At 31.2% G+C, this 27,094-nt stretch overlaps 1 protein-coding gene across 2 annotated transcripts; it reads right to left on the minus strand.

Moving 5' to 3' along the window:
* LOC118191195 (death-associated protein 1) lies at positions 1-26,157 on the minus strand. Of its 2 annotated transcripts, none has more exons than XM_085810572.1 (4): positions 26,137-26,157; positions 15,758-15,866; positions 12,190-12,232; positions 1-288 (listed from the first exon to the last, which is right to left on the minus strand). In XM_085810572.1, coding segments are annotated over exons 1-4 (270 nt in total). In that variant the 5' UTR covers positions 26,138-26,157; the 3' UTR covers positions 1-171. The 2 variants fall into 2 exon arrangements, with proteins under 2 accessions (XP_085666698.1, XP_035217887.1); XM_035361996.2 differs by lacking the exon at positions 26,137-26,157 and adding an exon at positions 25,907-26,067.
* Between the last annotated feature and the right edge of the window lie 937 nt (positions 26,158-27,094).

Raw genomic sequence — 27,094 nt, forward strand, 5'->3', positions numbered from 1 at the left:
TTTTACTGAAAAAATCTTTTATTCTGCAAAAATTACATCAACAATATAATTGTTAACAAAGAGCATAAACACCAAACAAAAAATTTTCCCAATAAAAAAGCAAATATTGGAAGTTGCCAATGTATCAAGTACTCAGCAAAATGGAATAACATTGGGAATTTTATATTTCATCTACTTCCTTGGTTGGTGAATAATATTTGGCCTGTTACCACTTGGTCTATAATCATGTGAAGGTAAAGGCTTGTTGTGGAATGCTTGAACAGCTTCAGCTGGAAAGTCTGCATCTCCCTATTACAAAAAAATGCTTCATAAAAGTACATAAAAGCATTATTTTATCCTAAATAACTCAACACAATTTAATTTCTTCTCTTCAGCTTTGAATTTACATAAGATCATATAATACAAATATGGATCTATTTATTAAAAATATACTTAATATATATCAGCAGGGTAATTAAGGTACTACAATCTATTATATAGACTAATTATAAATTTAATAAACTTAGTCTATTATATAGACTAAGTTTATTAAATGAAAAACTAAATGTTGTTAATTATTGTATAAAATATGTTATAAAGTTTCTAGAAAGTTTTTTGACAACTTTACATTGCTGTGAAACTATTAAATTCAAGTTTCATTAATTTTTTGGTGGGGATACTGAAAAATGTTACATGAATGGGCATGAAACATCAAGCAAATATGACAGGGTATGTATAGGTCATCTGCCTTACATTAATAGAGCCTTTTCTAAGAAAAACTGGCTTGTATTCATGCTAACGTTCATGGGGAAAAACAAAAAAATACACTACTAGAAACTTTCAATTAGATGAACATTAAGATCATTTGTTATTTCAATATTAATATATTAATTTAAAGAATTTAACCTAGTAAATTTTAATATGTTTCAATACAAACTCCTTTCAAATTTACACTTATGCTATTTTATGCTATATAGCAAGCTCAGATTCAGTATTATGCTTGAGTATTTATTATGCTTTCATTTTTATTCTGCTCACTTACTTTTCAAAACACTTATGAAAAAGCTTTCATTAGTTTTCATTTCATTGTCAGCCATTATAAAAATTCTTATAATGGCTGAAAACTTTCTTCATAAATCATGTCTGGCCACCTTGAATGGTTTACCAAAATAAACAAAAATGTGGGAATTTGTAACTAATTATTTATGTACATGTAACCTAAAGGCATTGCTAATACCAGACACCATAATGAAATTAATGAATGAAAAATCTATGGTAAAAATTTTAATTGTATATGAAAACCAAAATGTAGCCTTTGGCTGCTATATGAAATAAAATATTGAGGAAAAATAATATATGACTAAGTATGCAGCACAAAATATACTAATAGCATGTATCACTTAAAAACATCCCTATGAGAAAAATAAAAATATTAAAATTCTAATTGAAATAAAGGCTTTCAGTGGCTTCAGTATAATTCATGCACGTAGAATAACTTATAGCTTATCTAACTAAAAGTCAGATAAGCTATAAATTATTCTACGTGCATGAATTATACAGGCAATTCGAAAAACATCAAGCAGCATATAAAATGTGCCAACAAATATCTAAACATTTGTTTATAAAACAGGTTTTTACTTCTGCTAAATTAAACACTTTCTTATTCACATTTTCATGTTATTTTTCTTCTGAAAAATTCCATGTTTTATTACTTTAACAAGTACAAATTGTAATATCCCAGAACTGATATACTTTCATGGAGAACAATTTATCAGACAATACTTTACTGAAGCTAAAGCTGTTATAAATGTACAACCAGTATTAAAGTTTTCTACAACTGCCTAAATCAGCACGATCAATCATACAGGATCTTAATAGTTTCAACATGTATTAAAAACACAAATTTTACATAAAGATATCTATTTATATTTGGATTGAAATTGATTTTCATACTCTACAATAAATTGCAAAAAGTCTGTTAAACTAGTATATCCAGTTCTGCTGGAAATAAATGAGTTACATTACAGTTAGTACTGCACGACATTTGTAACAGGTGCACACAAATATATCTCAAGTTAATTAAAAGTATCACAATGAAAAAAGTATGATTAAAATTATCAAAATTAAAAAGTACTGATATATAATTATGAATGCCAATTTGCAAACAGTTCATTTAAAGGAATCAGAAAAACTGAAGACAGAAAAGAAAGAGGCAGAATTATTTTTAACAGCTTTTAACTACGTTTTGCAGCTGCTATAGCTATTTTCAATTAGAGTACCTACATTTTTACATATTCTCTTTACAAAAAGCAACTGTCTATAAAATTAGAAATTTTTATAAAAAAAAAATTCTTATCACCTTTGTAAAACACTGGGTGAATTAAAATTTCTCTTGATTATAGAATGGGTAATTTCCTTTTCTGGGTCAGATACGAAAATCATACTTCATTTTCAAAATCGCATTCTTATTCCAATTCGTTCAGTGTCTCACTATCAAATGCACTGAATTTTGAGCTCAATAAAGTCACTGAATCATTCTTGGTAAATGCATAATGCCCATAATTTTAGGGAAAACAAATTTTTTTTTACATATACACGTTTAAGGTTGAACACTTCTTTCATAAATCCTCTTAAAATTACTCTAATAAAATGAGAATTGTAATTTTATAGCATAAGAAAGAAAGAGTAAACCGAATTTCAGATAACAAAAAATAATATTTAGGATTATATTTTAAAATAGAAGTAGCTAAATCTGTAAATATAAAGGCTAAATTAATTTATGTGTTGATACGATAGGTCACATTTTCCTTTGGCCAGAAGTTTTGAGTTTGTTTCCAAATAATAATCATGGGTTACTTCAACAGAAGTTTAAAAATATTGTGATCAGGATAGTGAATATAAACACAATGAAAATGGCAAAATTCTTGAAATGCATACTTAATAAATGATACAGCTATTACGAAAGCCATAAGTAGCCTATAACTGCAGTCAATGCAGTTCTTACTTGAAAGAAAGAAAAAAAAAAAAAAAAAACTGTAAACTATGGAAAATTAAAATGGGAAGCTGAGACCACTTTACTTTCAGTATACTAAAGTCAGCCATGTTTTAACTGGCATTTCATTAAAAATATCAACTTCTTAAACAGTCACAGATCTTAACTTTTCATGATCAACTTAAATGTCTGCAGTGTCAATCTTGAATTAAAGAAGATACATTATAAAGAAAACTTATCTTCTAATAAAACATCATAAATCAGCTTTTGTGAAATTAACTCAAAAGTAGCATTTTCTGACAAAAAGAACCAAATAAAAAAAAATCAATAGAAAATAGATGCCATTGTTTGACACATAGATAGAAATTATTAAAAATAATAAAATAAATAAAAACATCAAACTAGAACTACATCTGCTTGTTAAAAGAAATCGCATTTTTTCGAAAACAAAGGACTTTTCAAAAGATAATGCAAATATTAATGTTTCTCCAGTCTTCCAAATATATGATTTGATTTATTTTTCTCATAGTCATGAGTTAACTGCTACGTATATCAAATGAAAAGCGAGCTAAACACCTGGACAAATAACAGAATCCTAACATTTAACTCAAGTTCTTTATGAAGGATAAATCAGCAGATGAGTAGAAAATTAGGTACTTTAGGATATTCATCTTTTCATTCAAAACTGATATTGTATTTATTTAATGAAATACATTATTGATCCTTCATTATACGTAGCGTATTCAGAAACTAAGTACCGTTTCATTCTAGTGCCATTGCAGCGCTGTGGTAGGCATCCCGCGCATGCGCACTAGTCTTTCTTGTTCACTGACTTTCAATTGTCACCATTTTGGTTGCTCTATGTTGTGTTTTCAGTTTGCTGTGCAAATTCAAAACGTTTAAGACAATTAGTTCTCCCGCTGACTGTGAGATTCGTGCCGTGATTAAATTTTTGAACCCGAGGAATGTTAAACTGGCCGAAATTTATCGTCAAGTGACAGAAATTTACGGTGAATACACGATAAGTAATGGAATGGTGAGAAAGTGGGTAAGAATGTTTAATGCAGGTCGAACAAATGTCCACGCCGAGGCTCGGAGTGGTCGGCCTTCTGTTGTCACTGATTATTTGGTAAGGAAAGTTGATGAAGCAATTCATGAGAACAGACGCTTCACAATGACAACTTTTTCAGAGGCATTTCCACAAATTTCACGTACTGTTTTGTTCGAAATTGTGTCTGACCGCTTGAATTATCGCAAACTGTGTTTCTGATGGGTTCCAAAATTGCTCACTGATGTTCACAAAACAAAGCGACTTGGTAGTGCCCTGACATTTCTCACGTGATACAGTGATGAAGGAGAAAACTTTTTAAACCAAATTGTTACAGGTGATGAAACTTGGGTATGTCATTTCACATTTCACACCAGAATCGAAACAACAATCGATGGAGAGGAGACACACTCATTCTCCGAAAAAACAAAAGTTCAAAGTGACAATGTCATCACAAAAGATCATGTGCACTGTCTTCTGGTATAGGAAAGGCGTTTTGCTTACTGAATTTCTTCCCAGAGGTGAAACCATTAATACGGCACGATATTGTGAGACTTTAACAAAACTAAAGCATGCCATTCAAAACAAACGAAGAGGAATGCTCAGTAAAGGAAATGTGTTGCTCCATGACAATGCTCGGCCCCATACTGCTGGTGTCACTCAATCGTTAATTCGACAGTTTCATTGGGAGCAGTTCGATCACCCGCCGTACAGCCTGGACTTGGCGCCGTCCGACTATCACTTGTTCCTGCACATGAAGAGCGAGCTTGGATCTGACGATGACACGAAAAATACTGTGGAATCGTGGTTATCGAAACTGGAGGGAAGTTTCTTTGACGATGGTATACAAAAACTGGTCACCCGCTATGGCAAGTGTTTCATCATTGGCGGAAACTATGTTGAAAACTAGTTTGTTTAAGACATGTATTTTCATGTAAAAATAAAATTGGATTCGAAAAAATTGTTTTACTATTTTTTTTTTTTTTTTTTTTTTTCCAAAATGGTACTTAGTTTCCGAATACGCCTCGTAGTAATCTTGCTTTATGTAATTTCTTAAACTACACATTAATATAAAATTTAGGCAAAATAAAAAGGCTCATTTAGTATGAATATTTTAGCCAATTTTTCCTGAATCTTTTTAAACTTCTTCCCCAAGGCTTTATTTATATTCTCAAAATATTACGGCATATTTATAACAAAGTAGGTTCTCCTGCAAGGCAAAAAGTTCACTAAGCCAATTTCAATAATGCTGATATTTTCTTAATCTATGTTGACCAAAATACGAAAAACAGGAAATTTGCATTCAAATATTATCATACATTTTGTCAGTTTTTTTGCAAGATACTCAAAAGGTCCTCTCAAGCTGTGTTTTGGCCTCCTCGGTGATTGCGGTGATTTGTGCCCAGAGGGCGCACCGCACAAAAAGTTAGTTGCGTTACAGAACGTAAGGAAAGCGGACACGCCAAAATGTCGGGCGTATTACCGCTAATTGAGGTAATTGCATCGTATCTGTCAGGTGGTAGAAAACTAGTATGATGTATCAATTCACATGCCAGGTGGCAGAATATGTCTATCATGTACATGCCAGGAGGCATAACGCTTGTAAACATGCCAGGTGGCATACGACTTGTAAATAAATTGTAAATAAATGTACAGTAAAATATCTTGGTGCAATAGATCAAAGAACATGCATCAACAACCGTCTGATCATTTGGATACGTACATTTTTTTTTTTGGTGACCCGGACGTGATTTGTGGAGATGAAGATCTGATCATTTGGATACGTACATTTTTTTTTTTTTGGTGACCCGGACGTGATTTGTGGAGATGAAGAATGGACGAAGAAAATTAGTGAGTTCATGACTGAAAAGCCAGGATTTAACGCGAAGAAATTCGAGGTAGGCCCTTTTTCATTTTTCCAGTTTTGAATATAATTGTTGAATAAAAATCTTGGTGATTATTATAGTTGATAGAATCTAATGGTAAAATGGAGGCTATGAATAAGGTAAAGAAGTTGCGTACAGTGACGCGTAACTTAACTACCAAGTTGATGAGTAAAATAGATTCTGCATTGTTAGAAGAGGGTGAAACCGCAGATGAGAAATTAAAAGAATTACTCGAAATGTTACTTGAAAAATCGCAGTTGTTGAAACAATACGATTCTGAGATTGAAAAACTTATAATTACGGAACAAGAGTTGGAAACAGAAGTAATTTCCGCGCAGGAATATCAGGAAAGAATTATAAGTTTTAAATGTAAAATTCAGGAAAAATTAAGAAAAAACGCATGTAAAGTTGAATCTAGAAATTCTAGTGAGAAAACTATATCTCCGAAGTTGAAAACTTGTGAAGTTAATATTTTAAAATTGCCAAAATTAACGATTACAAAATATTACGGTGATCCTTGTTCTTGGCTTGAATTCTGGAATCAGTTTAGTAATTCCATTCACCAAAACGAAAGTCTCAGTTCGGTTGACAAGTTTTGTTATTTAAAATCGCTTTTGGGAGGTTTAGCTTTAAATGCTATTAGTGGATTAACATTTACTAGTGAAAACTATACGGTGGCTGTTGATATACTAAAAAACCGTTTCAGCAGAGATGACCTGCTAATTAATGCGCATATGAATAAATTGTTGAGTTTAAAACCTGTAAAATATTCCGGAAATATGGCTTCTTTGAGGAAGCTTTATGACGATATAGAAATACAAATAAGGAATTTAAATTCTTTAAATGTTACTAGTGGTTCTTATGGACATTTATTATCCTCTATTTTGTTAAAGTTAATACCCGAGAATTTAACTCTAGAATTCACTAGGAAAAGAAGTGATAAACAAAATTTCGATGTTAATGAACTACTAACGTTCTTGAAAACGGAAGTGGAATGTAGGGAAACATCAATGATATTAGCACGTTCCAAGAATTTTGATGTAAATGAAACATCAATACGAAACAAAAGTTCCCATCAAGGTTATCAAAATAAATCTTACATGCATTCTAAAAGAAATATTTACAGTATGAATAAGCAAGGTGCTTCGGTATTAACTAGTCAAAGCGAAACTCCCTCTAAATACTTTCAAAAATCACATTTTAATCCAAATCGAAAGTTCTCTACCCCGCCTAAGAAAGAGAATCAAAATGTCTGCATATTTTGTTTATCTGCTTGTCATATGAATCATGATTGCGCACTTGATTTAAAGGCTCGCCGAAAGGCATTAATGGATCGAGGTTTATGTTTTATTTGCTTTTCGAAAGGGCATCCAAGGCGTTTCTGTGCTCATAAAGAGGAAAAATGCAGACTGTGCAATGTCCAAGGTTTACATAATTCATTAATATGTGACGCCGCATCGAAAGGTTTAGAGACGGATACTTCCAATCAGACAAAACAAACGCCAATCCCTGAAGCTTCTCTTTCGCTCTTATGTAATGAAAATAATAACAAAATTAAACTACTGACTTTCGTTCTTTTACAGACGTTTTCGGCAACAGTTAGGTGTAAAGGGGGAACAAAAAGGTATTACATTGTATGCTAGATTCAGGGTGAACAAAGTCATTCATCTTACGAGAAGTGGTTGATTCACTGGGGGTTGAAAATTATTAATAAAGAAGCGCTTATTATTTTCACATTTGGATGCAAAGATGCAAAAGAGCGCTTGTATGATATCGTAGAAATCGTATTGCAAAATGTAAGCCATCCCAATAAAAAGATAAAAATTAACGCAATAGTCATTGATTCTATAACACTAGGGCAAGTAAAAGTTCCTTCTCGGTGGATACGAAAAATGGCATTTGAGAAGGGAATAGAATTAGCAGATGCTGGTATGAGTGATGAAATTCAAATATTAATAGGTTCGGATTATATTTGGGAAATTTTAGGAGAACGAAACGTGAAGATTTGTAAAAAATTAGTCGCAACAGAAAGCACTTTCGGTTTTGTGATTCAAGGCAAGGACGAAGGATCAAATTGTAAGGACGCAAGAGTTAATCATATAACCGTTGTAAATGAGGACTTAGATTATGAAAGAGTTAAAAAATTATGGGAATTGAAAGCAATTGGGATAAGTTCGGATAAAGAAATTTTAGAGTCATTTGAACGAAATACAACTTACAAGAATAAAAGGTATGAAACTCGATTATTGTGGAAAGAAGGTGTTGAAGGTTTAAATAACAATTATGAAATCGCAAAACAGTGTTTACAATTTTTAAATAATAAGTTTCAGAAAAATAGCGAGCTATATTTAAAATATAATGAGATAATTAATGAACACTTGAGAGATGGTATAGTGGATACGTATTTAAATGGTAATTTGAAAATGGGGTATTACATGCCTCATCACACGGTAGTGCGCGAGCAGAAGGATTCTACAAAGGTTCGAATAGTTTTTGACGCTTCTTCTAAAAGTAAGGGAAATTTATCACTTAATGATTGTTTGGAAAGCGGACCTAATTTAAATGCTGATTTGCTAAAGATTATCATTAAGTTCAGGGTACATTCAATTGCGTTTTGTGCCGACATTCAGCGTGCATTTTTAGAGGTAGGCTTAGCTAAAGAAGATAGGGATTTTTTAAAGTTTTTGGGGATAAATGAAGAAGGGTCAAATCTCGATCACAGTAATCCCAACTTACAAGTTCTCCAACACAATAAAGTTCCTTTCGGGGTCAAGTGCTCACCTTATTTATTAACAGCTATAATAAGACTGCATTTAAAAAAGTATGAAGATGCCTACAAAGAGGCATGCAGTATGTTAAAAGAGCTTTACGTAGATGATTTAATTTCTGGGACAGTTAATGTAGCAAAGGCCTTACATTTAAGCAAGGACATGATTTTCATTCTTAGCGAGGCCAGTATGAATTTACGTGGATGGGTTTCGAACTCACCTGAGCTGAATGAACTATGGAAACTTAATGGAATTGACTCTCGTGAAACATCTGAAGACTCTTTGGTACCGTTGAAAGTTTTAGGTCTTATCTGGGACAATGTCAATGATAATTTGAAAATAGATGTATCTCAGTTTGAGAACTTACAAAATCTCAAAGTAACTAAACGCATCATTTTAGCAGCATGTGGTATGCTCTTTGATCCCTTAGGAATTATGAATCCATTTACTGTTCGAATTAAACTCTTGATGCACACTATGTGGGAAAAGAGTATTCAATGCGACGAAAGTGTTCCCCTTGATACAGAATTCATATTTCAGGAATGGTTAAAAGAAGTTGAAAAAATAAAGCTTTTCGAAATTCCCAGACAGTACTTCAGTGATAGGTGTTGGAAGTTTATAGAAGTTCACATATTTTCTGATGCCAATCTCAAGTGTTATGGTGCCGTAGCATATTTTAGATTTAAGAAGAAAAATAAATGTAAAACAAGTTTCATAATGTCGAAATCCCATTTGGCTCCATTAAAAAGGGTAACACTCCCTAGGCTTGAACTTTTGGGAACATTAATTTCTGCAAGATTAGGTTCGTATTTGCAATCGATATTTCCGCAGTTGGATAAGGGAAATATATTTTACTGGAGTGATTCCCAAATTTGCATTCACTGGATCAAGGGATCTGCCAACGAGTGGAACCAATTTGTTAGAAATCGTGTGGTAGAAATCAAGGAGAAAACAATTTTAAACAACTGGTACTTTTGCAGTGGGAAGACAAACCCTGCTGATAAACTTACGAGGGGGATGGATGCTGAAGCTCTAATTAATGATAGTGATTGGTTTTCTGGGCCACCCTGGCTTTCAGAAGTAGATATTCGACATTACATAAACGAAATGAATACCAAAGCTGACTTGCAAAACGTTAGTGAAGAACATAAATGTGTTACTTTGAAAACACTTGTGGAATCTACAGAACCTTTACTAAATCTTGAATTGTACGGAAATTTAACCAAAGTACTGGGAATAATGGCTTATGTTCTGCGCTTTGTGAACAACTGCAAATCCGCTCGTGAAAAGCAATCTGGTGTGCTTACCGCCTATGAGTTGCGGAAGGCTTCAGAATTTATTATAAGAAATGTTCAACTTAGTGAATTTTCAGAAGAAATTAAGGCTTTAAAGACAGAACAACCGATTAAAACTAAAAGCAAAATCATTTCACTTAATCCATTTCTAGATGAAAACGAAATTTTAAGAGGTAGATTAAGAAACGCAGAAATTACCAGAGAAAGTAAACATCCCATTATATTGCCAAATAATAATCACTTCACAAAATTAATGATACGGCATTATCATGAAAAACATTTACACGGAGGGTTGCATTTAATGTTATCCACAATAAGACAGAAATACTGGATAATAAGTGCAAGGAATGAAATTAAAAAATGCATTTGGAAATGCATAAAATGTTGCAGAGTATGAGCAGTAACATCTATTCAATTAATGGGAGAACTACCTGCAAGTAGAGTGATTCCAAGTAGAACCTTTTCAAAGGTTGGCGTTGATTATGCCGGCCCATTTTCTGTGAAAATGAAAAGGGGAAGAGGTATAAGACCAATTAAATGTTATATCTGTATTTTCGTTTGTTTAGCTACAAAGGCTATCCATTTAGAGATTGCTAGCGACTTATCAAGTGAAGCATTCCTAGCTGCTCTAAAACGATTTGCTTCGAGGAGAGGAAAACCTCAAGAAATAAGAAGTGATTGTGGAACTAATTTTATAGGTTCAAATAAAATCCTCAAGGAAGCAGTTTCATCTGTCCAGTCAACCTCAGAATTTCAAAGGTGGTTAGCAAATGAAAACATAAGGTGGATATTCAACCCGCCAGCTGCTCCACATCATGGTGGTATATGGGAGGCAGCTGTTAGATCTATGAAGCTGCATCTAAAGAAATGTGTTGGAACTCAAATTTTGACTTATGAAGAGTTTCTAACTCTAATTGCACAAATTGAAGCATGCTTAAATTCGAGGCCAATAACACCGGTCTCCAGTGATCCCAACGATTTGACAGCTTTGACTCCTGGACACTTTATTATAGGGACTTCTTTAACAGCTGTTCCGGAACAAGATTTAACCGAAGTACGAGTGTCTCCATTGCAAAGATGGCAACTAACACAGCAGATGTTCCAAGGGTTTTGGAAGCGATAGTCTAAAGAGTACCTGTGCCAACTACAGCAGCGTAGCAAATGGAGACAGCCTAGCAGAAATATTCATCTAAATGACTTGGTTATCATTAAAGAAGATAATATGCCTTCATTACGTTGGAAACTCGGGCAAGTAATAGAAGTCTTTCCTGGAAGAGACAATAATATCCGAGTGGTTAGACTAAAAACTGTGCACAGGGACATTAAACGTCCTATTACCAAACTGTGTCTTTTACCAGTTGAAGAACATTAACTTAAGTGTTTGTTTCATATTGAATATGTTTTATTATTATTTTCATTTCTTATTGTACTAATAATTTTATTTGTTTGTTCTAGTTTAACCCTCATAGTTAATGTTTCAATATAGTACGATATAAGATGTTTTGCTAGAAGATTGGTAAGTGTAACATGTAATTTTATACTTTTTGAAGGTTTTTGTATGTTTTCAGTTTCTATATTTTTCATTTACTTGTTTACATATATTGAAGATTGTATTAAGATGAATGTAATTCATCGAGGGGGGAGGATGTTTTGGCCTCCTCGGTGATTGCGGTGATTTGTGCCCAGAGGGCGCACCGCACAAAAAGTTAGTTGCGTTACAGAACGTAAGGAAAGCGGACACGCCAAAATGTCGGGCGTATTACCGCTAATTGAGGTAATTGCATCGTATCTGTCAGGTGGCAGAAAACTAGTATGATGTATCAATTCACATGCCAGGTGGCAGAATATGTCTATCATGTACATGCCAGGAGGCATAACACTTGTAAACATGCCAGGTGGCATACGACTTGTAAATAAATTGTAAATAAATGTACAGTAAAATATCTTGGTGCAATAGATCAAGGAACACGCATCAACAACCTTCTGATCATTTGGATACGTACATTAGCTGTATGTTGCTCATGGCTTGCGAGTTAAGCATGTCTGCTTTAAAGTATTGAGAAATTTTAAAAAATATGCAATAAAACAATTTTCCAGAGAAAAATAATTAAGAATAAGATTAGAAAAGAAAAATATCTTTTCCAATTTTACTTTTTTCACAAAGCAGTACAAAAATTTATACAAATATCTATTTGCAATCAATCAAGTAAATTTCACTCACCCTGGCTAATGCACCTGAGATAACCAGCTGTTGTTTTGGAGGGCTGGAAAAAGTATGAAAAAATTTCACTCAGATGTAAGTAAAATATACCATAAATATAGAGCAATAAAGAATGAACATTACTAATTTAGATATAGGTAGATCTGCTACAAAAAGCAGTTTTTCTGCATTTATTCTAAACTGTTAAAGACTGCACATACAGCCATTATTATAAAAAAGTAAAATGTTCCAAAATATTGTTTTACAGCAGCATTTTCTGAAATTGGTTACAACCTAACAAATCTTTTAAACTGTAATGATAAAAAAAATTAGTAATCATAATAAAAATGGTAATTATAAAAAATAGGTACTTTTCTGTTTTGCCGGCGCAAGCGATAAAGTCGCCAGTAATGGTTCAACCGATGTCAAACGAAATATCCTCGCTGGTAACCTTTAACTTTTACATTTTCAAAACAAGTCGCAGCCATTTCTTATCAGATTGATTGTTTGTTTCTTTGAATACTGGCATACAATTACACAGAATTTTTACCAGATAGTTCAATTTTATGCCCTAAGGCCCTTCGCAGGCGGTAATTAAGTCAATTAGGATGCAATCACACCGCTCACCGGATAGCGAAAATATAGAAAAGGCAAAGTCAAGAGTTAAATTCATCAATTCTAATTAGAATGCACTAGCGAAGTAAAGTACTACGGATTTACAAAATTTCCGAGTAAGCTATTCGTACGAATTGAAATAATTCTGTCATTTAAACTTGTATTCCAAATTAAGATTTAACTTGAAATTAATGTAGATAATTACGGAGAGAATTAGATTTTTGTAACATAGTTTACGTGAGATGAGATCACTTGGGGTCATGTGATACGAACCGGTGAATCAGGATGTTGTACAATGAAAGAATAGTAAATTCTTAAATTAATGTTTTTTTAAAAAATTTATTGTCATTATTTATTGGCTTTTTTACAAAATTTTAAACGGCATTAAAATATTTATACCTTCAAAATAAAAAAATTCTTAGAATTAACATTTGTCAACATTTTTTATGTGTATACTATGCGTTTTCGCCAATAAAGTCTGCTTGGCGAGATTTGTGCCTGCGAAATGGAAAAGTACCAAAAAATAATGTTTCACTGTTTTGAAAAAGAGTCTGAATTATTGACAATACTTTTTTCATATGAAGTTAATTCTTAAATGTTAATTGCAATGATAGCTCATTCAAGCTAAAGCTAATATTCAACTGACAAAGTTATAATATGGTTAACACAATAAAATTACCTGAATCTCTTTTAAGACTGCATTCAAAGTTTTGATACAAACATTGATATAAAAAGAAATTAAATACCAGTGTGTATGAACAAGTTTTGCAGCACTTTTATATCCAAAATGCATTATATAGAATTTTCAGATTTATATGAAGATTATCTTGGGTGAAATCTTTACCGACTTACATCAAGTAACGACTTACAAATTTCAATATGATCATTCTTAAATTACACTTTTTTTTTCGGAACTTACATAATTTCCTGTTGACCATGAAGGTTGGCTATCATCAAACCATGGCTGTGATCCCGCTAAATTTACGCCAATCGTTCCAGGGGATTCTGAAGAAACTGGAGCCTCTTTGGTTTAACCCTCTGAGTGTTATAACCGGCTTTATCCGGTCATCAGAAGTTTTGCTACTTGGCATATATTAGCTTATAATTTAAGATATTATGCTTTCTTACTTCCTTTAATAATGTAAATATTTTAATGATTGTAAGTTTATGAAAATACAGACTAAAATAAGTAATTATAAAAACTGAATGAATAAATGCTGTTTAAATACCAGTCTTCATGATGGATCTAAAAAAATCCTGTGCCGCTCGAAGGGTTAATAAACAATCAGTTCCTTTTAAAGGGCTTTTATTGATTTCTACTACTTTGTTAGGTACCATAATTTTACAAAAAGCTCTGTTTAGAATGCCTAAGTAAAAATTTCCTGCGGGTAATTGTTCCAATCTATTATTGCTTTGTTGACCATATTGTGTCGATTAAATCACACATTTTTTTGATGGAGGGATTCTATAACTTTGAAAATAATCCATTGCTTGCTGTTCTGCAAAAAGCAGGTCCCAAATGTTAATCTTTTTTTAATGCAAGATAAATACAGCAATAACAGTTAATTTATATCCTTGCTGATAAAAAACAAAAAACATGGCTAATCAAGAGTCAATTGATACTACATCAAATAAAAATGAAGATACTATGAGTGTGTTATTACTTCATGTTGATCCACAACTAGTAGTAAATTGCACTGCTTCACAATATTTTCATTTTGATGGGCTTACACACAAGTACTTTTTTATATATTTAATTTTATGCTTTATAAAAAGGTCTCTATTTTCACTTGTGTAAATAGCAAGATGTAATTTTAAATTAGAACAAAAAGTATTTTCTCAGTTTTCAGAATTTTTGACCATATTTAAATTGAGCTTAATAAATATATTTTACAAAACATAACATTCAACATGAAAGGAAAAAAAAAATTGCAAATCTGTCTTATTTTTTTAACAAATACTAAGCTTATAGGCATATTAAAAACCGTGTAACCCTATTTTGAATTGTACGGCCATTGCTGCAACTTATTTCATTTTAATAAAAAGAAATAGTTATTAATATTTAGCTTTAATTCAATATCTGTTTTGTAAAAATTACATAATTCAATCATAAATGGAATACAAACAGAGAAATAATTTAATGTTTATTAAAACTGATTTCTTACAAATAATTTATGTGATTTATGTCCTGAAATTTGTCACAATCAAACATATTTCTCATATAATATTTTACTTATAATGTTCAATTTCTGTAAATGGAGCTATCTGAATGATTACATCTTAATTTAGAAAATATGTTTATTAAATACCTTATATAGTATCCTGGCGACCATGAAACTATCACCAAGCAATGCGATTTAATACCAATTATGGATAGACACGATGACACAACACATACTCATAACATCTGTGTTTTCATTTGATATAACCCTGACTGATTCTTGATACATTTTTCATTTTTTCATAAATAAGGATATAAATGAATTGTTATTGCTGTATTTTTTACAAGCATTTTGGAAAAAAAAATAGTTCAAGGATTGTAGAATCACATTTATGCATTTTGGTTAACTTTAGACAGTTCGGAGAATTAATAACTGTTTCATGGGAAAAGGAAATGTTTATCCTCAAAGTAACGATTATACCCGAGTGAACTGCGTCTTTTGTTAATGACACAATATCTCAAACTCATAACTATCAAATTAATAACCAACTCATATCACCAGTCATGTGGCTACACTGCCGAGGTGCAGGTATAAACATAAAGCCTGGCATTGCAATGCATTAGCATTCGGTCAATTGTAATTAGGATATATAGCATTCGGTCAATTGTAATTAAGATATATACAAACAAATTAAAAATCATCAAATCATAACCTGACATTAAACATATAAATCAAAAATAAAACACAAGATTCAGTTATACAGAACTGAATTTCATGTTTCATGTGATGTATAATAACATTAAAGAAATTACCTGGGTGTCACTACTTCTTCTTCTTCCTCTTCATCACTTTTTTTTGTTTCTACAGGTTTTTCATGCGACTGCACTTTATGCTGTGTTATTCGCATTCCTCCAGCTTTCACTATGGTAATTAAAATATCTCAAATGATGCTTAATTTTTCAAAATTGTAAATAATATTTTAAATGTTATACCATGTAGTCAAAAGTTAAAAACACTGATGCCATTTTTTAAAATTACAGTAATAATAATAAAAAGTTGGACCGTTTTTTTAAATTGTTATCATACCCTCCCCCAAAAAGTCACCGACACAATGCCGGCTAATTTTCCCTCCAGATGCAAAATGCAACAGGCATTTTGAAAATACTAAGAATTCCATAAAAGAACAACGAGTCAATAAAATTAAAAATGCATAAAATGTCTATACTAAAACACCTTATCAAAGAAATACTTATGCTTTTTTTTATACTGTTGTTCCTACCCCCATATACACCGTGATCCGTTTTTGCTTCACAAAATATCAAAATTGTGCAAAGTTGGTATATTACACAAATTTGACATTACACATGCTCCTATTTTCCTTAAGCACACAGCAATCTATTTTCGCTTTAAAAGAATTAGAGAATTGCATATATCCACAAATTAAATTGTTTAAGTACAACTTCATAGAATGCAAACTTTTATGTTCTCTATTGTTGAGCAAAATGCCATATTTCTGAAGAAATTCAGTGCTTCCTTTTTTATCAGCTGGCAAACTCCAGTCCCATAATGATAGATTACAAGGGGAAACACATACTCAAAGCAAACACAAATACAAGTTATAAAATATCAAATTTGAAGGAAGAAAACTGCACTTGTTGACTGCACATGCACAATAGGTTTCTGCATAAATACATTTTGCCAATGTCATGGATTGTCTATTTTGGTGGATATAGTGCAATAATGCATGAATACATTTCATGGAAGTACAGATAACCAGAAGGAACTGCTTAACTGAAACAGAAAAACTAGGGCAATATAATGTGGAAATTAAAACAAACAAATTTAAGTTTTTTATATGCTTTATCCATAATGTTTATCTTTTGATTATCTAACTAATAAAGAGCAATCAGTTTTTTTCTTTTTTTTTTTCAAACGTTGACTGAATGATTATGCAAGTTTGGCATAACCTCTACCATGAGGTAAAAATATATTTGTGGGTGCCCCTTGGCGATAATTGGAGATTTGTGGTGGTACATGGACACTGAGTTTGTATATTTCTTTGACTTGTTATTTTGGCTTTGTGTAGCCGTGATTTTTCCCTAAAAATCACCGCTATAAAAATTCAAAATAACAAGTCAAAGAATTGCACAAACTTGGTATCCATGTACACATCAACCTATTTTTACTTTAAAAAAAATATGAGAGAATTGCAGAAACTAGGCATTGTATGCTCCCTTGTCCATGTACACGTCCAAGTACACGTCAATACGTATAAACTTAAAAAGTCAAAGGAGCAACCAACAAAAAATATATAATCTCAATTACTACATTTTAAATCAGACAATGAAATAACATAAAAAAGGAAATTCATCTTAGCACTACACAAAGGAAATATTCACTTATTTACGTGTCTTCTGTCAAACAAAATTCCTTACTCCAGCATCCAAAAACTTCCTAAAATATAAAAACAATCTGAACAAGAATCCGTATAATGGGGTCGCCACATATATTCACAAAAATATCCTCCATATTGGCAATAGTGTCCGACGTCCAACCATACGTATTTCCTTCCCACAAACAAAACACTTAATAATGGCTACTAAAGTAAACTTTCATTTACACATCATTCAATTAATGCTTTTTTCCCTTTCGTTTCAAATCGTACAGAAACTTCAAATTAATCTTACCAACTTCAGCCATTTTACCGTGTAAACCACAAAATAACAACGTACTTCTTACCCAAAATTCGACACACACTTTCAAAATATTTTCCCACAATTTCAAATGACGGCAATCACGCAATCAATTACGTCATAATACGATTTCCATTACATTCAACTACTCAGGTTACCAAACACAAAACAACAACTTGGTGATAAATGAAACAACTTAACGATAATCCAACTGACACCCTTAAATCTACTCTAACCACTTATGGTCAATGGGATTCATAACTAATGCGATGTTTTACATTCATATGTTAAGGCCAATAAAAATACATTGGCTTTTCTGTCAAAATGTTACATGATGTTAAACATAGGTTTTTGATATGCGAGTTAATGACAAATAACGATTTTTTGTAATTTTAGACCATAAATAGCTTTTTCAATTCATTTGGCTTTTCTATCCTGATCTACAAATTTTATAAACCCAACTACCTGGAATTTTTCTTTCGGCATTTCCCAAGATTTCTGGATAGACGAGTTTTTACCATACAAGGTGATGAATCATAAATTGGTAATATTGGGAAGAAACTATTTACAAATGATGTAAATGGTTCTCAACATTGAATTTTAAGACCTTTCAATACATAAAATATATGCTATGTTATGTAATGTGAACATCTGTCTGTCATCTTCAGTTACCACAACATTTATTATTGCTACATTAAAATTTCTATCTTAGATAATACAGAAATAGGTTGATCTTTACATTATGGTAACTTGGCGTTTTTTTGGCGAAAATTTGGCGACCAACTCTCCTACATCAACCCTCTATTTTTTTTTCCCCGCCGCCATTTTGTCTTCACGAAGTAAAGACATGTTTCTTTTCTTTTTATCTACTGAACACTTCTTCCAACAATCTACTAGCCGAATTACACTTATGCTAGAAATTTTATCTAACAAAACTGCTTAATCATGACAAATATTCACTGCAAAATCGGGAAAAAGTGCACAATACCATACTCCTTACGCGTTTTTCAAAATAACACATACACATAAACCATGTACACGCCGACTTATTTTTACTTAAAAAAACATCCCAGAATTACACAAAAATGGCATTGCGCACACTCTTCACTATATCCATGTACACTGCTTTTTTCTCATAAATTAGAAAAATTTCACGAAAATGCATAACAATTTTCTGAATCTTTAAACCCGGTAAAAAGAACATATATGAAATTACCTGATCGCGAAAAAGTATATACCCTTTCCAAATATGAACATTTCCATATATAAAATAAATAAAATATCCAAAAACTTTTACCTCTAAATCATCTATTATATTATACACGTCACCAACGAATTCATACCGCAAGCATTACAAATACTTAGTGTCAAATATTTAAATTATTTCCATGCACGTTTACTTCAACTTAAAAGTATACTAAATTCCTACAAACATAAAATTCACAAAATAACTATCATTTAATTAAAATATCACTAAACCATGTACACGTCGACTTATTTTTACTTAAAAAAACATCCCAGAATTGCACAAAAATGGCATTGCGCACACTCTTCACTATATCCATGTACACTGCTTTTTTCTCATAAATTAGAAAAATTTCACGAAAATGCATAACAATTTTCTGAATCTTTAAACCCGGTAAAAAGAACATATATGAAATTACCTGATCGCGAAAAAGTATTTACCCTTTCCAAATATGAACATTTCCCCGTATAAAATAAATAAAATATCCAAAAACTTTTACCTCTACATTATCTATTATATTACAAACGTCACTAACTAATTCATACCGCAAACATTACAAATGGTTACAAATACTTACTGTCAAATATTTAAATTATTTCCATGCACGTTTACGCAAATTACTTTACTTCCACCTTACATTTAGAACAATGCATAAAAATAATATCCTCAAATAATTAAAAATACTAACTTACCTATTCTTCTTCAGAATCTTGATTACGTGTCCGATAAACTTTTCTTATTTCTGTTTCAGGATCTTTAAAATCATACTTATAGTTCACAGCAAGGTACCAGGTAAAATAAATAACTTAATAAAACATCTTTACTTCTATCTCGCACAACCTTAAAGAAACACTTATTACTACCCCTTTCAATCCCACTAAATACCCATTTCGAATTCACTTTAGTTAGGGCCATGGGATCCAAAAATTAACGAACACTGTTTCACACAACACAGAATAAAGCCAAATACAAAATTTCCAGATTTTTTCCAGATTTCCCCCCTTTTCTGATTAAAGAACCATAATTCGTCCTTTAATATCACATGACATATCCCATGATCTTTTATTTCCCTCACACAAAATAATGCGTAATCGGAACTGAGTACTGCTCATATTATTACCAAAGTCCCAGATAGTAACCTTTATCGCCTCCAAAATGTCGCCAAACTACCAGTTACCATATTCTAAAGATCAGCCCAGAAATATGGTTAACAGTATGTAAAATAACTAAAATTTTGCCATTGGTACCTGATTTGAATGCCTCTCTGAAATCGCAAAAAAAAATGACAATTTCTAAAAATTTTTCATTACCCGGAGGAATTATTGAAAGCTAACCAAATGAATCAACTTCAACCTTAACTCTTTCGCCGTCTTCTCCTATCTGTGAAAATTTTCCCCCAGCAGCCGTCTGTTTTTCGTAGTGTGTAATGTTGTTTTCTCTGTACATAACTTTCCATACATGACTTTCGTAGTGGATGAATGTCAATGAATACTAAGTAAAATTATAAGGAAATAAAGCATAATGCAAAAATAATACCTCTGCTTATTTCTAACAGCAGGATAATTTGATAACATCTGATCCAGGCAGCCCACTTTTCCCCTTTTTTTGTTGTAATCTTTTACAATGATTGTTTTTTTTTTTTACAGTTCTTTTCCGTGTTCCAAAATCAATAATCGAGTTATTATGGACCGTACTCATTAAGCGTATATCCTTCTTGTCTTTCCAATTCAAAACCTCATTTTTTTCTCTTTTTCTGCTAAGTAGACGTTGAAGCCATCTCTCACTGTCTTGCATCTTATGTAAAATGGCACGAATATAATATTTATAAAACCAGGGGCAAATTCAATTAGAAATAGAATGCCTGATTAGTGCTGCCCTCTAGGAAGTATTAGAACAAACAAAAATAAAAACTCAAAGAAGTAAACATTTAGAAAGCGTTTTAAACGTTTAAAAGTTTTTAAATGTAGAAGAATGCTTGAAGTGCATTACGGCCGTCCTGCAGAAGTTTCACTTGAACATGCTACGAACGACGAAAAACTTAATGTAGGTTTTGAAACTTGTAAGTGTGAGGCAGAAATAAGTTCATGTGAAATTCTACTGCCAGTGCATAATCCAGGGGTGGCCAAAGTGGGGCTCATGAGCCTGATACGGCTCTCACAGGCAATTTGTGCGGCTCGTGCATTTAAAATATATGTATGAAATATGATAAACTAAAACTATTCAGTGTCCAAAAAGAAGTAATTAATTTAGACTCTTTTTACAAAGTTATCAGAGATTTCTTTCTATTTAGAACCTCTTCTTTTACTTCTATAATGATGTAAATATGAACTTGTGACTTTTAGAAAATCTAGATGCGGCTTTTGAACATTCCTGAATTCAAACGTGCGTCTCTTACTGACATGAAGTTTGGCCAACCCTGGCATAATCTATAAAGCATCAACTCAGGAAAAAATAAATAAATAAATAAATAAAAATAAAAAAGAAAGGAAAAAAAGATTCCTTTAACCCTTTGTGACACGCATATTTAAAATATATTTTAATCTTTAAAAAAATGCCTTAGAATAAGTCAGATGGACTTACTTAAGTGCCTTTAAGGCTTGAAAAAAATTCTGCGCTTTTATTTTTTACGGGGGAAGGTGGGATACCGTTCGTCCCACCATGCAACTAGCACATGTCTTATAGCATATTGGTGTATAGCAGGAAAAAAAAATCATATATGGAATGAATAAACAAAATAAAGCATGCATTCTAAAATATTCATAATAAACACACTAAAATGCATTTTGTACTTATTGCATATATGCATGACTTGTAAAATTTTGCATATGCACATTTTGCATATATATATTTAATATTTTTAAATTTTATGAACAAAAGAAAATATTTTCTTGAATATTATTTTAAGATTAAAATTTGATACTTGTACATATGATACTAAATAAAGTATTAAAATTGGCACTTGATTCAAAAACATTTATATATGATTAAAATTGAAAAAAAAAAGTCATTTTTCATGAAACTTTGAAAAACATGTTGTTTCATTCTTTTGTAAGCATGGAGGCGTTTCACACATCCAAAATGTTCGTCGTTCTTCTTTCGATGTGCTGCAATATGCACATCTTCTCCTGCTCGTTCTCTTTGGCATGTGAATTACATTTTTTAGTCTCTTTTCTGGTTGTACGAACGGGGTTTTAGTTTTTATTTGAACTGGGGATTTCAGTTTGCTTTTCAGCTCTTTCTTGCCTGCAAGTGCCATTACACTTTCTATAAATGAGAGAAGAAAACCTTTCATTGTTTTTACATCATGATAGGGCTCACGAACAAACTTTACTATACTCGCATCTAAAAATTTTAAAAAACAAATCATATGTGCCACCATTTCTTGCTTTTGCGATCTATTTCATATAGTACTTTCAGTTGATCAATCAGTCGACATATCCCATATTCTTATTGTATGAAATAATGCTGTTTGGGCACAGTACTTTTTTTTGTCTTTCCATCTCGTTCTTTTCTATTAATTTCTTTCATTTCAGTTGCCTTTTCCAAGCAAGACAGGATAGAAACAGATCTTTTATCCTTCCATTTTATGCAATAAATTGAAACATCGCTAACTGAAAAGTCTATATATTCTCGACATACATTTGTCTTTTAAATTTTGGGGTAGATACTTCCGATTCATATTTACAGTGCCACATGCATAGATGGGTCTGTGTCTTTAAAAAGTGAAACAAATTATAACTACTTCTCTTTCTTCTTCAGCAATAAATTCAACCTCAGTTATTCTCTCTTGGATTTCAATTTCATCTGAAGCATACGAGTCGCAATCAGATGGCAGTTCAGCAAAAAGATCCAAAGTTTCCTGAGTTGTTAATTTTTTTCTAGACATTTTAGCACATCAGAGCATACAACGGATGTAAAAATGTGCACAATCACAAAAAAAGTAGATGGAAAAAAGAAAAGAAAAAATAATCGTGAGTGCTGCCATCTATTGAGCGAAAATTCAAGTGTGTGGTGGGACAAATTTTAACCCACTTAATTCAACTGCAAAATTAATGTTATAAAATATTGAATTCAATTAAGATTTTTGAAAATAAAATACCTTTGAATATTAAAAAGAATCATACATATCATAAATTGTATACAAAAATTTTTAAAATATTGAAAAATGCGAGATACATGGATATCACTCTTGTGATCCTATTTTGAATATTTTTTGCTTATAAACTTAAGCCCTGGTATAGTAGTAACATCTACTGAGAAAAATAATAACTAAAATACATTATTTTTAAAAGATTAGAAAATATCTAACGGAAACTGCTAACTGAGAAAATAAATATTAATTAGGTGGGACATATATTGACCCACCATGCCGCAAAGGGTTAAAAGATAAATACTTCCAATGTTACAGCTTACTGAAAACAGAAAAACTAGGGCAATATAATGTGGAAATTACGACAAACGATTTAAGTTTTTTATATGCTTTATCCATAACGTCTATCTTTTGATTATCTAACTAATAAAGAGCAATCAGTTTTTTTTTTTTTCAAACTCTGACTGAATGATTATGCAAGTTTGCCAGAACTTCTACCAACTTACGAGGTAAAAATATATTTGTGGGTGCCCCTTGGGGATAATTATGAATAGATAATCATGATAGAAAATTCAAATGAATGGAAAAAGCAATTTATGGTCTAAAATTACAAAAAATCATTATTTGTCATTAACTTGCATATCAAAAACCTACGTTTAACATCATGTAACATTTTGACAGAAAAGCCAATGTATTTTTACTGGCCTTTTCATATGAATGTATAATATCGCATTAGTTATGAAATTCCATTGACCATAAGTGGTTAAAGCAGATTTAAGGGTGTCCCTTGGATTATCACTAAAGTTGTCGTTTCATTTATCGCTTAGGTGGAGTTTCATTTATTCCAATGGATAGCTTCCAATGTTACAGCACATATCTGTGAAAGGGACATTTAATTTTCATTAATGTTTGTACTTCCTACTCAACATTAACAATCAGAAAAATCAAACATAAAATAAGATCTATAATGATAATATGTCTATTGGTAACAGCATCAGCATAAATAAATTTCTAACAACAATGCATTACAGTGAAATGTATCTGAATGGGTTCATATTTTAATGATCATCCAAAAAAGAAAGTTTAATATGCTTTATCAATAGAAATTATTGCTAGAGATGGCCCATTTGAAATAGTGATACATTTTACAGGATACTGGATAAATATGCATTTAGACTAACATGAGTACATACGCATCTCCTGCACACTTAAAAAGTGAAAAGTATGCAATGTTTTTCGATAAAAATATTTAATGTTTCTAACTAGACATATCAGCAATTAAATGCATTTTTATTTAAATTGATCAGGAAAAAAACACTTTTAAAAACTACATCTATCACTTTTAAATATTTTAATTTGTTAATAACAGGCATATCAAATATGAAAGAATAATATATTATATTTTCTGAATAGCAATAGACTCAAATGACAAGTGAAGCAGTAGGAAATCTTATTTTGACTAAGAGCCCTTTGGAGGCTAACAACCCTTCTGGGCAAACAAGTTTCAGATGTACAAAGAATTTAAATCTGACACAATAAAGGAAAAAATTTAATCTAGAATTGCCTATATATATATTTTTTTTTAATCTTGAAAGTAAAATTCTTATTTTTTTTTAATAAACATTAATGAAAATCAAACAAAAACAAGAAAACACAGCTAAGTTTTAATGGATAGGCATGAGACCAAGGTTTGATTTAAAAAAATGTAACAACAAAAAATGAAATTACCTTAAATTATAACCCAGTGCTTGAAATATATGTTTTAGGTCAGAGTCCTTGTGTTAAAGTCAACAGCACTATTTAGCATAGAATTCTAAAAAACTCAACAGCACTATTTAGCATAGAATTCCAACATACCTTCTGGCCAACAAAATTATCACTTGATCTAAATTCCAAGTAATATAAATACTAAATAATTAATTTGTATTAATTTTATTTAGAATCAAAATTAAATTCTTAGGACATATTAATCTTGTTAAGGGTCACTTTTTTAAAAAATGTGCTGTACTAATGATAAAACATATTAAATCTCTTTGATAGATCTCAGAACATGAAATCACAGTCTCAAGCAATTTAAACTGCAAAACGTTCATGTATTGGCCAATTACGGTATCAAATGAAATATAAATAAGTATGTCAGTTTAATGTTACATATTAAAGTCAAATCAACATAATTTCATTTAAAAATAGTTCCTAGTATATAAAAATATTATTTTTTCTATTTTCATAGTTCACAATCAAAAAGTTAAACATTATTAGGTATATTTATTCATTCATAGAACTCAGATGAATTTTTAATAGCTAGGTTCTGTATTTCTATCCTACTCGTAGAATTAAATAACTGAATATTTACTGTTGTCATATGTACCAAGGTCAAGGTCACTATCTTATGCAATATTTACGTTGAAGATAATGGGAAAACTAATTTAGTTATCTTTGAAGCAAAGTATGTCTTCTCAAACATTCTGCATAAAATTATTGAAAACCATATCATTGTCAATCTTAATATACAAGATGTGCAAAATTTTTCATTGAAGTGACGATTTAATGACACTACTGGTAAAAATAAATTAATTTAAAATGTAATGTTCTAATTAAATAAGTTGCATTCTAGCTAAAATTAAACACCTGATGCTTAGGAATGAAATTAAATCTTTTCCACAAGCTTCCGATAGGCTGAGACTTTTATACTTAGTTTAACAGTGTATTTACATAACAAAACAACGAAAAAAATTTTTATCACAATTATTATTCTGAAACTTTAGCTCTCCCGATGTTGCACTAGAAAACAAAATATTAAAAAATATATACATCGACTCAGTTAATGTACTTTAAGAAATAAACGCTTTGAGTTTCAAAGAACGCATCAGTTTTAGTTTTGTATTTAAAATGCTCTTTAATTTATTTAATTCAACAAAATAATCAAATATACCAGCAGGCGGGTGCCCTCCCTTCAATTCGTTATTTCCTTCAGTTGATGACATGTTACTAAAATAAAGTAAAACCTGGAAATACTTCGTATAATACTTCGCATGCCACGTAAACCTCACGTTTAGTAGATAACCATCTGTTTCATTTGTACACAGAAAATAAATAAAAATAATAATAATAATAAAAAGATACTCAGCGGTTACAGCTTATTTAAATTTACAATTTACATACTGAAATGTCAATATTTATAAATTCATTAACATCTGTTTCACGGGGGAATGGTGTATACACCTGGGTACCTGGGTCGAAGGCCCTACCCCTATTGAACAAAATTAAAAAATTACTAATTATGTGAGCATTAACACAAAGAAAATTTCTAAATTTTTAAAAAAAAAAAAAAAAAAAAAAAAAAAATGGAGCTGTATGAAGATATAAGTAACAAGTTACATAATAAATTTTGTCACAAATAACATTAAGGTTAGTCGTTAAATTATAATAAAAAGGTAATAAAATTAAGGAAGATATTAACATTAAATTATTAATAACAAGTTAATATGAGATAAGAATTTAAAAGGGTGTAGTGAAACAGAGTCGGCTAATGAGGGATGCATTTGGTGAAAGCTTTTCGAGCCGGTGACAAATATCTTGAAAGGGAGACATACAGCAATTGTATGAATAAACAAAAAGTAGGTGTAACTCCTTCGGTGAAAAATTTAAAAGTAGAAAAGAATAAAAAGGCAGGTAAATAATGGATAAGTTTGAGCAATTTGAAATATTAAATTGACACTGGTCCTGTCTAACAAAATACAATAACAAGATACAAAATATGTGCATATATAAGAGGAGATATATACATAATACAATAAAGCATAGTTACAATATATAACACAAGCGCTGAATAATAATGCAGGTAACAGTAAGAAAACATCAATCAATATTTACCTTAAGTATGGCCATTGGGCGTTTGCAGTCAACAGAATCATTAATGTCGTAATTACGTATTTTAATAGCAGGGTTTTGAATATTTTTTTGGCTTTCGAAAAAATTACTTACTAATTTACAATATATAGTATTAAGCTGGTCCATTTTGAGCTCAAAATGGATATGATTATTACAAATGTACCAGGGTGAGTTTGAAATTTGACGTAATATACAATTTTGGGCTGTTTGGAGCCTCTTTCTATCCCAT

This window comes from Stegodyphus dumicola, chromosome 2, assembly GCF_044657685.1.
Source record: "Stegodyphus dumicola isolate Sdum_Otavi_A_Nest chromosome 2, ASM4465768v1".
NCBI classification, from domain to species: domain Eukaryota; kingdom Metazoa; phylum Arthropoda; class Arachnida; order Araneae; family Eresidae; genus Stegodyphus; species Stegodyphus dumicola.

Bases quoted from the DNA above. Each gene is read 5' to 3' on its own strand.
- LOC118191195 (XM_035361996.2), bottom strand. From the start codon at position 25,958: ATGTCATCAACTGAAGGAAATAACGAATTGAAGGGAGGGCACCCGCCT. The intron at 15,867-25,906 runs GTATATTTGATT...TAATTACCATAG, and splicing joins GGGAGGGCACCCGCCTGCTG to TGAAAGCTGGAGGAATGCGA. The intron at 12,233-15,757 runs GTAATTTCTTTA...TACTTTTTCCAG, and splicing joins GAAGAAGTAGTGACACCCAG to CCCTCCAAAACAACAGCTGG.